The sequence below is a fragment of the Phyllostomus discolor genome, chromosome 12 (assembly GCF_004126475.2).
Source record: "Phyllostomus discolor isolate MPI-MPIP mPhyDis1 chromosome 12, mPhyDis1.pri.v3, whole genome shotgun sequence".
Classification (NCBI taxonomy): Eukaryota; Metazoa; Chordata; class Mammalia; order Chiroptera; family Phyllostomidae; genus Phyllostomus; species Phyllostomus discolor.
Genome location: NC_040914.2, coordinates 73666240 through 73683041, shown reverse-complemented (window position 1 = coordinate 73683041; position 16802 = coordinate 73666240). Strand labels below are relative to the sequence as shown.

The 16802-nt window shown below is 52.7% G+C and overlaps 1 protein-coding gene across 1 annotated transcript in view; it reads right to left on the bottom strand.

Moving 5' to 3' along the window:
- Window positions 1–4425: 4425 nt before the first annotated feature.
- The window catches only part of CRISPLD2 (cysteine rich secretory protein LCCL domain containing 2), a 63733-nt gene continuing 51356 nt past the window's right edge, over window positions 4426–16802 (bottom strand). Inside the window, exons 14-15 of the mRNA XM_028501873.2 lie at window positions 14903–15036; window positions 4426–6890 (exon numbers count right to left, since the gene is read on the bottom strand). Of these exons, the coding sequence (XP_028357674.1) occupies window positions 6836–6890; window positions 14903–15036 (189 nt within the window). The 3' untranslated portion in view covers window positions 4426–6835. The remainder of the gene's footprint in view (window positions 6891–14902; window positions 15037–16802) is intronic.

Here is a 16802-nt window from a genome sequence, read left to right as displayed (position 1 = left end):
AGCTGCCATATTGCTTTTCCTTTGTCCGTTGTTCCTCTTCTTTCCCAGAATGCATGACCGGCTGGAGGTGAAGCTGTCTGTCGGTCACCTTTCAACCAGGAGGACCCAGGGCGCGCGGAAGATGGCAGAGCAGGAGGTGGGAAGGAATCCAGTCGTCGGGACTTCCCGAGCACTGCCCACTGGGCCTCCTCCCTTCCTCTGTGGGCGGGGCTCTGTTACATTGCAGCTAAATGCATTTCTAAATGACACTTGAACAACTAAAACCAAAAAGCACCTGAATTATATTCGACAAACATAATTAAATAAGCAAGCCCTTGAAGACATGTGGGCTTATTAAATGAGATGGCACAAGCTCGGTGCCCCTCCTGGCTCACTTTGGCACAAGTGAATTTCTTTGCCATCTTCCTGGTCAGGCACGGGTGCAGGGGCAGTGGGACACGGACGAAACACCCTCGGGACCGCAGCACTGGGGGTGAAAGAAGGTGAAAGCAGGTGAGCTGGGAGCGTGCCTGCGGACGAGCCGGCCTGTTCCTGTCCAGCGTGGTGGCCGCAAGGGCACCCAGGGAGGCCTCCTGCCCACCGCAGAGCCAGGCCAGGCGCTGACAGAGGGAATTGGCTTAAGGGCTCGTCTTCCTGCTTCTTGGCTGAAGGCTGCTACCCGCTCAGTTGGCCAAGATGAAAGAGTAAAAGGAATGTCATGAGGTTTTCAAAACCTGCGCCTTTGGCACCAGATTTATTTTTTTAAGGGTCTAAAAGATTTTTTAAGCCCCAGTGGCAGTCTAGGACAGGCTTTGGCTTGGTGTGAAAAATTGGAAGGAAGATGGGTAAACGAACAAACAAAAATAAACCCAATAAAACATAATGATTTTGGGGCCACCTACGTGGCTGTGGGGTTATTTTTTCTCTTATAGAGTGAAGTTGCCATGGCTTGAGGGTCCAGGATTCAACAGTTCCATGTCACCCCTTCCCTGGGTCCCCAGGCCCCCCTGGGCAGGGCTGATGAGGCAACGCCTTAAAGTCAACCTAGTCTAAGATTCTTCCACCTTCTGCTTTGTATTCTTCCAGGGAGGGGGAGCTCACTCCCTATTCACATGGGCCATTTCATGTTTGGACACTTCTGCCAATTATAATGTTAGCAGCAGAAAAATGGTACCAGGTGTTAACCTTGGTTCAACAGCCTCAGGTCTTCAGTTTGTTGAACTGAGCTGAGAGAAAAATCCACAGCCAAGATTCAAATGATAAAAGAGAGTTTATTTAGGAAGTCACAGAAGCAGAAGGAGCAAGCCATAGAAGAAATGGGCTCAGAAAACAAGTTACAGCAAAAGGAGGACCCTTGGAGCTCAGGAGAGAGAGGAAGGAGAGGGGGACGGGGGGAGGGGGAAGGAGAGGAAAGGAAGGGGGGGGGGGGGGGATGGGAAGGGGAGGGGAGGGGAGAAGGCCCTGGGGAAAGACAGGGATGTGGAAAGGCACAGGCTTGCTCCAAACAGAGCCATACTGGGTCCTCCAGCCTGAGGGCTTTTATCTGGAGGTGTCAGAGGAGGATCTCAATAGAATATTCTTCAGCTTTTCCAGCAATGTCTCCTCAGGGTTGTGGTCACCACTGACTGGTGGGCACCAGGGTAGGGGGTCATCAGTCAGTGCAGCTGGTCCCGAGGTCAGCCAAGGCACCCCTCTCCCTGGTTTTGCCGCTTTTCTGGGCCTGGAGCTGAAACACAGCTGAGGCCAGGATGCCATCTCCAGGGGTTACTGCTTAAGGGAGTGGTCCTGTGAGGACTTGTAGTTTTGCCCGTTGCTAGGCACCTGGGGCTCTCCGGCCTGGGGACCCTCTGCACCCGGCCCATCATCCCTGCTCTGCTATCACCCATCTAAAGCCTACTACAATAAAGTTGTTTATGGTATTTGGTGGAAACCTGTCTCCCTATGACGTGCTCCCATGGGCATTAGTTCTGCTCTGCAAAACAATGAGAGTAACCCTCTGTGGCAGCTGTGTGTGCATACCAAGTGCCGAGCATGTCTCAAGTTTGACCTCATTTAATCCACATAACCACCCTGTGGGGCAGACACTGTTATTATCACCCTTTTGTGGAGGAGGCTGCTGGTGCTCAGAGAGGTTCAGCAACTTGGCCGGCATCACACAGCCGGTAAAGAGCTGAGCTGGGATTCAAATGAGGCTTGTCCTACTCTGTCCCTTAGTCTCACACACGCTGCCTCCTACGGCAGCACACCTTTATGTATTAAAGGCAGATCTCATGGCCCCCTGGTCGTCCCCTCCCCACTCTAAACCTCTCTGTTCTTTCCACAAGTGCTTGTGACAGACCTTGGATTTGGCCGTGTATGACGAAAGGGACCTAAAGACAGGCCTGCTGCGACCCCAGATTTTGTTCCCCGACACAAGAGTGAACACCGTGGGAAGTGGTCCTCCCCCCTCACCTTCCTCCTGTCTCAAACGCAGAGTGTGGGGACAGCTTGTGGCATGGCACTGTGATGACCACAGAGGAGCGGAGAAAGGCTTGCAGAGACGCCACCCAGGTGTGCTGGCGTCACCAAGCGGAGGCCCCCGAATCATCCCCCCACTACTCCTGTGCTGGGATATCTGGGTGTCTGCAGAGTGATGATTCTCCCACCAGAACAAGTACCAGACTCCCCCTGGAGGCTTATGAACACCTGGGTACTGGGCGCCCTCCAGAGGTTCTGACTCAGTGGGTCTGGGCTGGGGCCTGAGAACCCGCATTTTGAACAAGTCCTGGGGCCATTAGATGAGGTTTCTGTTACCTGCAGCCAAAAGCATTCCAACTGGGACAAATAGTCACCACGCCCCGAGCATGCACCTTGAGCTCTTTTTAACCGACAGCTCACCTCATTTCATCTTCACACAGCCATGAGGTGGCAGTGGTAAATTTCTATTTTCTGGATGACCAGCCCGAGGCCCAAAGAGGCAAGCTCACTTGCCGGAGGCCCTGCAGCTGGTAAGAGGGTTCCCAGGTCCGGCTCCCTGTCCCTGTGTCGCTGTGTGTCAGAGCACGCTCTGTCAGTGGGTCCCCAGGCAGTGCAGCTTGGGCTTAGGGCCCCACAGCACCCAGCCTGAAGTTGCACAGCTTCCACAGGCCTTCATCGCATCTCGGATGAGATCTGTGGAAAGGAAGCAGCAGCCCTGCCCTCGCCACCATGACCTCCCCCAGGGGCCACTGCAGCTTTTCCACACTAGAGGCTTGGGGCCAAGGGGCTGAGGCACAGGACGGTGCATCCTGGGACATCAGGACACGAGAAGGCTGAGGAAGGCTGCGTGCAGATTCTGAGGGAGGAGGGCTGGGAAGACAGGCTTTCCAGCGCCCTGGAGGGAGTGGCCCACAGGGGGCCTTTCTATGAACTTGACAACACTTTTGTCAGAAATCAGTGTTCCCCAAACATCAGGCAATGTTATCCAACCTCTGTGATTTTGGCAACCCAGCTACACAATTGCTTATTTAATATTTTAAAATTACCATCTGAAATGCTTTAGCCATATTTATTGTAGAGGGAAGCTCTCCCTGCCATCAATGAGGAAGAGCAGCACTTGTCATAAACAGTGGGACTATATGAGGTACCCCTCAAAATCCCTGGTGGGCTGCAGTGTGTTAGAACACGGGGGACACGTGACCAAAAGTCCACGGAATGGGGGTGGCTGCCTGGGAAGAAGGTGACTGTCATAGATTGGGTTGTGTGCCCCTCCTCAAGTGCACATGTTAAAGCCCTAACCCCCCACTGTGACTGTATTTGCAGATGGAGCCTTCAAGGAGGTGATTGAGGTTAAGTAAGGTCATAAGCATGGGACCCTGACCCAGTAGGACTGGTGGCCTTATGAGAAGAAGAGCCACCAGGGGTGCATGCCCACAGGAAAGGAATGCCATCGAGGAGGTGGCTGTCCAGCGGCCAAGGAGAGAGGCCCCAGGGGAAACCGGCCCTGCCGCCATCTTGGTCTTGGACCTCCAGCCTCCAGACCTGGAATACAATTCTGTTGTGTGAGCCCGAGTCTGTGCTCTTCTGTTATGACAGCCCACGCTGATGCAGACGGTGACAGAATGAGGTTGAGCCTGTCACCACTCACCACTGTGACAGGATGTGGGGACCCACAGTGTCAGTATCACCAGGAGTTCCTGAGAAATGCAGACTCTCAGGCCCCACAGCAGACCTGCTGGACCAGAATCTGCATTTTGATAGGTGGCTCCCACCCTGTGTTACACACTTGAAGCAACATCTTTTCCTGTTTATCAGGTGGAGGTTCCCGAAGGCTCTGGAAATACCAGCAGTGATTCGGGTCTCCGCGCCCGTGTGCCACGGTCCTTCCCGGTGGAAGTGGTGTAAACAAACTAACAGCCTGCGAGGAGGTTTCAAAGGTTTTATTGCACAAACTCTTCGGATTTGTCCATAAAAGATACATCACAGAAATGTTTTAGAAATGAAACCAGTTTTATTGAAACAACAGCAATGTGGTCCCTGTTCATGCAAAGCACAATGATTTATTTTGTTTTGTTTTGTTTTTTTACAATAAACGTTTGTTCATAGGAAGTAGTAAAATATGTCATTTTTCATAGAAAAAAAGCACACATGTAAGCTGCGGGCTGAGTGAGCCTGCAGACACTGCGAAATGTCAGAACAGGATGGGACAGGAATCTGGAGCCAACCGACACTCGTCCCTTGGGGGCAGGAGACCCAGAGATGCCGCCGGCCCGACGGGCCATTTTTTTATGGGTTAAGTGCCAATGGCACAACGGGCCCCGTTAAACACAAAATTAGGGGTGGCCCCTGATTACAGGGCTTATAATTTTAGTCTTAGTTTTCATTTTCCACAGAAAAATGTTTCCAGTTTCAAAATGTTTGTGAGGATGAAAAAGACACAAGTCTGGCTCTGGGAGAGGACTTTCTGTCCCGGTGATGGGCCCACGTACTGAGGCAGGCAGGAAGCCGGGAACGTAATTTAAAATGAGGGGGTCCGCTCGCTCTGGAAACGCCAGACTCTGGCACGGGTGGGAGGCGGCAAAAGCAAGCCCACTGACGTCCCCCGGGACAGTCGCTAATTCCCAAACCCCACACTGCAGGCTCACTGCAGGCACAGCCGCAGCCACAAAAGGCTGGTGACCAGCAGAAGTCCAACACATAATATCTGGAAGTTTCCAAGTGCCTCAGAGCTTTGGAGGCAACCAGACACGATGTCTGACAAGCTGACCAGACTCCTTCGCTCTGACATTTGGGTTGAACAGTCAGAACCTGTGAATTACTGCAGGCCCACAAGGCACACAGCGAAAGCACCGGCCCACTCATTTCAGATCTGCCCAGCAAGGAGCTCCATTGCTGATGCAGACTCCCTGAAGTGGGAGGGGAGAAGCTCTTCACCTTCAGTTTTTGCATTGATTAGGAATGCACTCAAGAATGCACCATGTTACCCACCCCCCCGCCCCTGCTGATTCCTTTGCCTCTGAAATATTTTGATGAAGAGTGAAATCGAATTCGAAACTGGCGTTCGCAAAAGCGATCTATCTATCAGCCAGCCTGGTGCTGGAGGGTGGAATTTTACCTTCTGTAAAGAAACGCTATTTACAAAAGGGTATTTTATTTCACTGTGGGTTTTGGTCTGGGCTTATGAAGAACTTTTATAAAGTGATGGGAGCCAGAGAGCACCACACTCCTCGGAGCCTCGGGAACATTTGGCAAGAGTCGTTCCACAAAAACAGGAAGAGAAATCCTTCTAGAGTGTTGCCCTCTCTTGTGGTTATTACGCCGCAGGACGATTTCATAACCACAGACTGTTCCTCTTCCCAGAGCTGCTAACCTCGGCGAAGAAGGCACTAAGGAATCCATTCCTCCCTCTGCTGAAAACTAGGGCGTCCAACAGAGGGGGAATCTGCACATTTAATTGTCATTGTCAAAAAAACAGCAACTGAACAGCTCTTCTCGGGCTGTTCTTAGACACCTCAGTGAAACCAACAGAGACTAAGAGTTGTTTTTTTTTTTTTTTAAGTGGGCTTCAAGCAGAATCACTCGCGAAGCAAAGACCCTGGTGTGAACTATGACACACAAACCAGCCTGGGCTGGAGGTGAGCCACAGTGGGCAGGGGGCGAAGAAAGGATCCTGGTTCATTAGTCCTCAACGAGACCAAACGTCACGGCAGCGAACAGACGGGCCACGTGGACAAACGGAAGGACAAAGACAAGATAAATCTCCGGAGTTACTACAGAACTCTAAAAAAACCAGCACTGCTGTGTAGAGAGCCAGCCTGCTCGGGGCAGGGCGCCAGCCAGGACGGGGGCCAGGGCGGAGCCTGAGCCTCACTTCCCCAGCCCCCGCGTGGCCCATTTGTCTGACCAGCAAACATTAAACTCGTTTTTCTTCATTGGTAGGGATGGACTGTGCTTTTACATTTTTTAAATAACTACCTTCTACCCCATTCCTGAAACTCCCCTGTGTGTGCTCAGTGTGCCGCCTCCTGGGCCCCAGATGGCCTCGCACCGTGAGCTCCGTGCCTGGTGCTCCCTCTGAGGGTTTGGAATCCTCTCCCCACATCCAAGAACACATGGGAAGGGCCCTCTTGGGTGACCATGTGTGTACAGAGGGGGCACCAGAGGGAGCCCCCAGGCCTCAGCAGGACCGGTCACCCGCTGTCCGGCCAGGCCCCGGGGGGTGCTGTCTCTCCCCGGCACAGAGAAGAGACAAGGCACGGAGGATGTGACACTGAACACCGCTCAGAGGAAGCTTCCTGCCACTCCACGTCCCCAGCCCACCCCGACATGATAAAATAAAAATAAAAAGCGAAACCCAGAAGCCCTCTGGAAGACCCCCCTTCTCCCCAGCACCGGAAGTTCACGGCCTGACAGCAAAGATCCGGAAGGCCTTTCCGTCTCGAGGGGTCCTCAAGCTGCAAAGGAAGGGAGAGGCATGTTATCTGTGGAAGGAGGACCTTCTGTAGGCACTTGAGCTGGGAAGGAAGCGCCGGGCGCCCCTCCGGTCCCCATGGTGGAAGAACTATGGCCGAGGGAGGGACACTTCCCCACAGCTGCTGGAAAGAGAGTCTGCCCCAGCCAGGAGCAGCTGGCAAATTCCATTCTCTCTGCCTGGGTCTGAATCTAGGTCAGGGTTGTTAAGTTATTTTCTTTAAACTCTGGGATTTACTGGCCCCAGTCTGTCTGAATTGAATTCACCCTCCAAGACTTCTGCCTGATTTCTGCTAACACCTGTCAACCCAAATAGTGGCCATCTGGCTGACCGATTAATAGGATGGTGTTATAACAATAATGCATTGCTGCCGTGATTAAAATGGGCACTTTGACTGCGCTCAGATTTTATGCCGAGTACTGTGCAAAGTGCTCTGTAAACGCCTTTTACCTTCCCCTCCAGGTAGGTGCTGTTAAGCTTCCCATTTTATTGGCAAGGAGATTGAGCAATCATCCCCATGATCCAGCTTTAAATCATTGCGATCACCCCCAAAAGATCTTTCATGCCCATCTATAATGAATTCCCCTCCTTCCAGGCCCTGGCAACTTCTGTCTCTACAGATTAGCCCATTCTGGGCATTTCAAGTAAATGGAATTCTATACTATGTGGCCTTTTCTGGCTGGCTTATTTCACCTAGCGTGAAGTTTTCAAGGTTCAGCGTTGCAGTAGCATGACCAGTACTTCATGCCTTTTTATTGCTAAATGATACTCTGTGATGAGGATACACCATATTTTATTTACCCATTCTTCAGCTGATAGGCATTTAGATTGTTTCCACCTTCGGCTGTTACAAATAATGCTGCTGTGAGCATTGTTGTGCAAGTGCATGCATGGGCATTCATTTTACAATTCTTTTGGGTGGAGACCTGAATGCAGAATTGCTTGGTTGTATGTTAAATGCCTGTTTAATTCTTTTTAACCGCCATGCTGTTTTCCACAGCTGCTGCACCATTTTACATCTCGAGCGGCTGTGCCTGAGGGGTTCCCGTGTCTTCACACCCCTCCAAACATTTGTTACTGTGTCACGGCCACTGGTTATGGCCACTGGTTGCAGCTTTCTGTGCACAGATGCGTTTCTCAGGCTTTTTGTTCGGCTGCACGGTATTCTATTGTATTAAAGTATTATACTTAACTGAGTCCTTTTAAATAGACACTTAGTTATTTCTAAGCTCTTGTTTCTGCAAACAATGCTACGGAAAACAGCCTTGTCCGAGACTTTTTGCAAATGTGCGAGCGCGCCCAAGGACGGGCTCTCAGAGGTGAAATAGTTGGACGGAGGGGTGCGGGCACTCACAGGCTGCACAGCTCGCCAAATCACCCTCCGTGAAGCCTGCACCCACTGACATCTCCCGTCAACCACCCATGAGGCAGCCTGAGCAACCCGAGGGCTTGCCAGCACAGCATGTCATCTGGCTTTTTGTTCTCAGCCAATCTAAACTAGGAATGGCATCCAAATACAGTTTTAATTTGCATTTTGCTCATTAAGAATGAGTTTGAGTATAAGATGAAAGCCCAGCTGAGATTTAAACAAGATTTCCTTAGAACTCCCTGTCCAGATAAGAGGGATCCAGGCTGGACACTGCTGGGCTGGACAGATGGCCTTGCCCTCTCACTTGCTTGCTAAGGTCAGAAATCCTCGGGGAACACACTGCTGGGAATTCCTATCCCCCCACCCTTCCCATGACAGCCTCAGGCTTTTGGCTACCCTGGGACTGAACTTTTGAAACATGGATCAGATAGGAGCCCTTGGCGAGATGGAGCTGTGAGGAAAGGCCAGGGGCCCAGAAACAGCAGAATGTTTGGCCTGGTGGCCTCGGTGTCAGCTGTCCCTGCCGGACCACGCGGGGGCTGGATTTTCTGTGTCTGCCCAGCTGGTTTCTGGAAAGCTCAGGTCCCAGGCCCTCCTCAGCCCGCCAGGCGGCAAGATTTCCCCAGATTCTTTGCCCAAATGAATAGTCTGGGAGAACCACCCAGAGCCACAAGGCACTTGGCTCTTCCGCATGGTGGGCCAACCACACTGGGGAAAATTACCGGGATTTGTGTCTCCTCTGACTTACGACTACAAATTCTATGGATGGGGCAGTGGGTTCTACTATTCCCAGGGCCCCAAATGACGCAGGGACCGGGGCCATTCAGGCTGTCATCTAGACAGGTACCTGAGTTACATGGAGGTCTTGCCTGGATTTACCGAGCAGCCCTACTGAACAACTCGCCCACCTGGGAGGCAAGAGCAGGCCCGCTAACCTGGGCGTGTATTTCTTAACACGTCACACACTGTGCCGAGGCTGCCAAAGGGGTCAGTGTGACGATGCCAGGTGGTGGTCCCATGCACTGCCTCAGGCAAAGGATCCCCAACGTTTGGGTCGCTGGAAAAGCCTTTAGAGAGTCTGTTTGTTCACACCTCAAATACTCGCTCTGCACCAGTCCCTCCAGGGGAGCTGGCAGTTGTGCATGTTTGAAACAAGTGTGATTTAAGAAATTATAAAATAACCTATTTTTCTAAATCTTGCCCTCTGATTCTGTTTTTGGATTAGTTTGTAACTTCCATGAATATGTGAAGTAAGTGTAAATTGGCACATTTCGGGGCAATTTTCATAAAATGTATTGAACAATCCCTCAGTCAGTTCTGAACAAACTCAGCAGTTTGTCTGCCATTCAACAGTGTTTACTGAGTGCCTACTATGTGCTGGGCCCTGGGTTAGGTATTGGTGACATGGGTTACAGAGCTGAGGGGGGTTCTTGCCTTCCTGGAGCTTACAGTCTAGGGCATGGGAGATAAACAGCCAAATACATGTGTGCAATAATTTCAGAGGGTGGTGGGCCCGGGAGGAAGATAAAATCCAGGGCAGAGGGATCACATCAGATCTGGGGGGAGGAGGGTGACTGTAGACTCACTGGCAGGCGAATGCTTCCTTGGGGAGGTGGTGTTTGTGTGTGGGTCTGAATGACAAGGGGGACCCCGCCACAGGAATATACAGGAGCGGGAGCGTCCAGGGTTGGATAAAGCACACGCAAAGGCCCTGAGGTGAGAGTGATTTGGGCGTGCTCTGGGAACAGGGAGAGGGCTGGCGAGGTGGAGGGCTGCAATGAGGAGGAGCAGTGCGCCAGGAGGGGTGCAGACATGGGCAGGGCTGGCACCAGGTATGGCCCCGTGTGGTCAGGGGATGGGATTTGGTTCTCATTGCAATGGGAAGCCATCGGGGGCAAGGTTCAAACAGAAGAGAGACATACTGTGCATTACATAAAGAGGTCAGTTTGGCAGCTGTGCCTATTCTACCAACAGGAAGTTACCTAAAGAAAGTATTAATAAAGACAAGGGCTTGTGCAAAGATGTTCTTTGCAGTGTTGCTTATCATGGTAAATAAAAGAGGAAACAACACAATGCCCACCAACTGAGTAAAGAAACCATGGTCTCTCCACACAAGGGACAGTGTCAGCCTCTGAGACACTATGGCCACACCGAACAGGACTTGGAAAGACAGCCATGCCCTGTGGCTGGCTGAAAAAAACAATTACAGGATGATACAGATGGTATGATCTCATTTTATAAAAAAAATTAGAAGTACGGTGTTGGAGTGTAATCAGAAAAAATTGGAAGGAACCAGCAGAGTGTGCATAGTAGTTCTTTGTGGGTGTTGGAGTTTCAGGGATGGTAACTTCTTAAAATTAGTTACATTGTTTTTTAAATTTCTCTAATCTTATTTTAGAAAGAAGGGAAAAAAAGGAAGGAGGGGAGAGGGAGGAAGAGAGAAGAAGGAAGGAAGGAAGGAAGGGGAAGGAAGGAAGGAAGGAAGGAAGGGAGGGAGGGAGGGAGGAAGGAAGGAAGGAAAGGAGGGAGGAAGGGGAGAAAGAGGGAGGGAAAACCAACATAGAAATTCCCCTGTATAACTTGGGAGGAAACTAAATTGGCCTGGGAAGCTTTGGAGAAGTTCCCTTTGGTTGACTCAGTTCGTGAGGAAGCTCTGATCTACTTGACAAGCTGTGACAAGGGCGCCGTGGGAAATGTCGTGTCTGTAGCCTCAAGCGGGGTCCCAGTCTCAGCCCTGGTTAATGATTCCCAACTTCTAAGGGCCATTCTCCCCGCCCCGGGCGCCGACACTCCCTCCGTGCCCGCAGCTCTGCCCAGCACACACGCTCCTCACTTCAAAGAGATGCTGCCTCAGTCCTCTACAACGTCGCCCTGCCTATCCAACCCGGCAGTAACCGCATGAGATCTCTAAGGTGCTTCCCACTTACAGAAGGAAATTAAGGCTCTGGGAGGTGACACAAATTGCTCCAAATGCAACACCTGTTCCAGGCACAACTGGGATGCAGACTTGGATCTGTCAAGGCTCTGGGCCCCCTTTCTAGCCATTATCCTGAATGGACGGACTATGGCCAGGCCATTCTGAAGATGCCATTGGCTAACCCAGATCGCAGTGGGGGGCTCGGATGCTGGGAGCCCCTTGGGAGGCAGGGGCCTGCAGGTCTGTGACTGGGGACTCAGCGCCACCAGCACACAGGACTTGGGGAGGAACTGATCACCACTGGCCACCACACCACAGATACTGGGTTAAAGACAGAGCACAGCAGGCAGCTCCTGGAGCAAGGTGACCTGTCCTGGAAGGGACAAAGCAGCTGCCCATGTCATTGTTGGTACATTTCCCAATCTCCTTGTGAAATCTGTCTTAAAAAATGGTCCCGGTCTAAGAAAAAAAAATCCTGAACTGGTATCCATAAAGAAGTCCAGCTTCTTCCTGAGACCACTCAGACAAAGCCCAGTCCCAACATAAAAGCTCTCCCTGATGCCCCTTCCTTCCTCTGCTGTCCTTCACGCGCCCGTGTGAGACAGGGAAGGGACCTGTTCTCTGACGGTGTCCCAATTCTTTGTGGTCACTTTTCAAAACTTTCAGGAAATCCTCTTCTACCGAAGAAAAAGACATTGCCTAAACAATACCGCTTTGAAGCAGAACCAACTTAGGGCCACGTGCTGACCATTCTGTTCAGGAGAGTTTGCTGGTTTGTTTGATAGACTGAAGGATTCCCTGAATCCAAAACGCGGTTTGCTGTGTATGGCCAGAGCCCCTACCTCCCTTGGGACCGACTACGACCACTTTAGGGTCCCAGCAGACACTGGGGACAGAGGCACCCTCTGGTCCCTGGTTGATTCCCACAATCCCTCATGGGAATAGGCTCCAGGGAAATATTTCAGCCCTGGGTTCTGTGCAGAGGGTGGCTGGGGGTCCCCCTAAGCAAAGGGAAGATGGGGCATAGCCACAGCCAGATGTCCACACATTCGCTGCAGCCACATGACCAAGGAGGCGCCTCTGGACATCGAGGCAGGGTCCTGCCTGATGTGCTCTGCTCTCTGCACCTCCCTCCACAACAGGAGCGCCCTGCGCCCTGAGCCCTGCTGCTACCATCCTTTCTGCATCGTAGGACCCCCAACTAAGCTCCATGCGGGCCAAGGTCAGGCCAGGTTTCCTGCTGGGTCCCGGTGCCTGGGACACGGTAAGGCCTTACCAAGTGCAATGTGTCCAATGGGTGAGTGCATGTAGGAAGGGTGGACATAAGGAGGAATGAATGAATTCCTGTGAGCTGCCTTCCTCCTTGTCCTGAAAGCAACTCCATGCAGGTTGTTTCTTACGATCAAGCTATTTGAACCCGTGTGGTTTGCAACAGACCTTAGGAGTTATGCCACAGAAGGAAGGGCCACCAATTTTATGGGATGCTCACCATGTGTCACCAGGAGGCACTTTGCACACGCTGTCTCATTTCAGTGTCATGGCAACCATTCGCTAGAGGAGGAACTGGGGCTCGAGGACACTGCCTACCCAACGACAAAGAGTGCAGCAGGGGCCAGATGCCATCGGCCCTGTGTGCCCGCCTGGCCTGGCCTCTCCCCGCTGCATGTGCGGGTGGACTCTGTCATCTTGGGGCCGTGGGTCCCGGCGCAGGGCCTGGCACACCATATGCAGTAGGTGAATGACTCTTAATAGCAAAATATCCGAATCATGTGCGGAGTTGACTGTGTGTGCCGGAGACATGGCCACCTTCCCTCACCCTTGCACTAGTGGCTGTCACCCTCCAGTGTGCGTCAGGACCCCGGAGGGTGTGCCACACACAGCCGGCCGAGTCCACTCCGAGAGTCCTGACTCAGCAGGTCTGAGGCGGCCCCAGAATCTGCTTTTCTAACAAGCCCCTGGTTGATTGAGATGCTGTTAGCCTGGAGGGCCCACGCTGGGATCCCTCAAACCGTACCACCACCTGGGGGGCAGAAGCTATCATCTTCCCCTTTACAGGTGAGGAAACTGAGGCACAGAAAGATGGAGTAGCTCGCTCAAGCAGCATCTGTTGTGGCGATGCTGCACAACTCGCACCGCTCTGAAACTCGCCCCTCTCTGAACACACTGGCGGGCGGCAGCCCCATCGGCCTGGGAAAGGCTGCCTGGAGGAGACTCCTAATGACAGTGGCGATGCAGCGGGTCCCTTGGGAAGAGAGAAAGGTGGGCCTCCTTGGGGTGGGGGATTGCGTAACAGTGGGAAAGAAGCCGATTTCAATTTCAGGACCCCCTCTCTGTCCCCTGCCCTCCCCAGACACCCACCTGTGGGTGCTGCACAATAAGCCCTTGTCACAGCCCTGGGAGCCGCTGGCACGTCCTCAAGGACAGTGCAGGCAGGGAACAAAGGCCGACCTACCGCGACTGTTTCTCTTAACATGCTCAACAGATTGGTGCCCAGGGATTTCTTTCCAGCCCGGCCAGGAAATTCCACCTCATCAGCTGCTTCATTTCCCTCCCATTAAATCAATGGAATTTCCCTTCATTAAGCTTCTCCCAAACAAAGGCTGCAAATGTTGAGCGAGAAATTGCATGAGCGGTTCGCGCTAGTGGTTCTCTGTCCGGGGCTGCGGCCGTGACTGCGCAGGGGCCCCTGGGAAGAAACTCGTGTGACTAGCGTCCCTAGATTTTTCCAGGCCTTCACACCTTCTGGAGGCTCCAAAGTGCTCTGGGAGGATGGGAAGGTGGGGGCAGGCACCAAGCTCCACAGAGCCACAAAAGCTGAAGCTTCAAGGGGCCTCGGCACGTTCTGTGTCCTTGACTCTGTGCCTTCCCTAAAGAGGGCCCCTCAGATGTAGCCTTCGGCATTCCCCTCTGTTATGGGCCAAACAGTGCCCCCTCCCCAGTTCACACTCTGAAGTCCCAGCCCCCATAGCCCTGCGGTGTTTGGAGACAGGCCTCCGAAGAGGTGATTAAATTAACACAAGGCCACGAGGGTGGGCCCTGACCCAGTAGGACAGGTGTCCGCTTACGAGGAGCTGGGCATCATCTCAGTTACCCCAACCACCCTGTGAGGTAGACGCTCCCTCATCCCCGCATCTTAGGTGAGCCAACCGAGGCTTGGAGAAATCGGCTGTTCACTCAAGTCACGGAGCTGGCAGGACACGGCACCTGGGTCTGTTGGGCTCCTGACCCTCTGCTCTTATGTATGTGACGATGTGTAATTACATTATTATGTAGCCATATATGACCCTGTTAACTACAATTTGACCCGACTGTTTTGTGGGGGGAGGCAGGGGGCTCTGGGAAGTGAGGGGAGGCAGGCAGGCACGCACATAGAAAAGGGACCAGAGGGACAGACAGCAAAGATCTGACCAGTAACTCCCCCAGTCGACAGGTTATGGATGATTGTTTTTCTATGGACTCATCTGATGTTTCTAAATTTTCTAAAAAATCATGCATTGGTAATAGAAAGAAAAACAGTTCTTATTTTGAAAAAAGAAAGGAAGAGGAGGGAATAGGCTTGTGCTGGGTAAGAATCAATGTGAGCCTGCCCAAGTTTCATTTTAAAGGGCCCCGTGGAGGGCCTTCCTGCTAGCCCCTACCCCACCCCCACCCCACCCCAGCTCCACCCCCAGCAGCCCTGAGTGCCGAGCACCAGAGAACACAGCCCTACCTCTCAGACTGGACCCCGTTCCTGAGTGAGCCCACGTACGTCTTCTTCTTATCGACAGGCATCACGTCCACGTAGCCCCCACTCTCGTCCCTGATGACGCCTGCGTGCACTGCGGTCTTGCAGATACTCGAGGTCTGAAAGCACAGGAAGGGCTGCGGTCAATGACAAGGAAGTCAGGCTGCTGCAGGGAGGTCAGCCTCCTGCTTCGTGGCCAGGTCGGCGGGGTGTTGGCCACGCAACCCCAAGGATACTACCGTTGCCACCTTTGTTCCTCAGTGGTCTCTCCAGAAAGACCTGACTTCATTCATTCATTCTTCAACAAATATTTTCTGAGCACCCACTATGTGCTGGGCACTGTACTGGATGCAGGGGGATTCCACAGGGAACAAAATAAAGACCTTGCCCTCACAGAGTGGAGGGAGACAGACAAGCAGACAGATGCCAAAACAAGTAGCTCAGGCCATGAAAACACAGGTCAGATCATGGATAAAACAGCTGAGTGGAGGGGCAATGTTAGAGCAGCTAATCGGGGAAGGTTGCTCTTGATGTATCATTTGAACTTAGACCTGAGTTACCAAAAGGAACCAGCCACAGCCATGGGAATGTCTCTGGGTGGCAGAACATTCCAGGCCAAGGCAGCAGCTTGTGCAAAGGCCCTGGGGCCCTGTCCAAGGGACAGAAAGAGGACCAGGGAGGCTGAGTCAGCAGAAAATGGCAGGAGCGGTGGGAGACGTGAGCAGGGGCCAGTCATGTGGGGCTATGAGGCCCATAGCTGGGTTCCGAATTTATTCTAGGTAGCAAGGGAGCTGCTGGGTTTCAAGCAGGGGCAGAGAGTGCTATTTCCTCAATTCATCACGTAGTCCCATTCCTGGGTAATAAAACCCTTGAGTTAGATAGTCATTAGGACCTTAACTTATCCAATAGAGAAATGGGCTGGGCTGTCTGAGAGTAATGAATCGACATTTCTCAAGTTCGTTCAGGGGCGGGGTGGCTGGTGTTTGCTGAAGATGCGGGCTCCAGGCCCCACCCTGGCCTACGGATTCAGTTTCCCTGGACAGGGGCCCTGTGGCCTGGTGCGCACTCAAGGTGCAGGCCCAGGGAGGTCGCACCCTCGTGCCTCTTCTGCGATCCTGTCATCTGGCCTGCACTACTACCCCACTCCAGCCTTGCCAGTGGGTCCCCACCTTCACAGCGACTCAGCCACCTGGAGCATCTGATGACAATGCTGAGATCCCCCTGCCCTCCCAACCCCATTGAATTCAGTTGTTCTGGGCCGAAGCTCAAGTCTCAGTATTTTAAACGTTATGTGAACTTTTGGAAAGTGGGGGATACCTGTTTACAGAAAATAGAGTCACCCACCGAATGGCCTCAGAGACACCCAACGATGGGCTCAACCAGACTCACTGAGTCAGCTGCTGAGTCTAGTCCAGCAATTTGCCAACTTAAAGACAGAAAGTCAGACCGGATATGTCCAGGGCGGGAGGACTGGCTCCAGTCCCGCCTTCACTCGAGACCTAGTGACCTGTGGCCATCACAGGGGGCTTTGCCGGTGGGCTCTGTGTGTGTGGAGGGTGGACAGGGTGGACGGGGCAGGTTAGTTGTGCTTTATGTCATCCTGTCTGGTGCGTGGAGCAGGGGACAGAGGCCTCTGCCAACCGTGTCCTGACTAGGAAAACTGTCACACCACCAAGGCATGGGCCACGCAGCAGGAGGGCGGGGCTGGGCTTTGCTGTCTCTTCGTGTCACCCCTCTGCATAGTCATCACCCAGTAATCACCTGCGGGGCAGCTAAGCTCCCAACAGCTGGTTAACTAAGCTAGCACCTCCTTCATGAAGACAGCGAGAGAGTGAAGAAGACAAGTCCTGTGGGATTCCACTCACAGGAGGAATTGAGAGGAGTC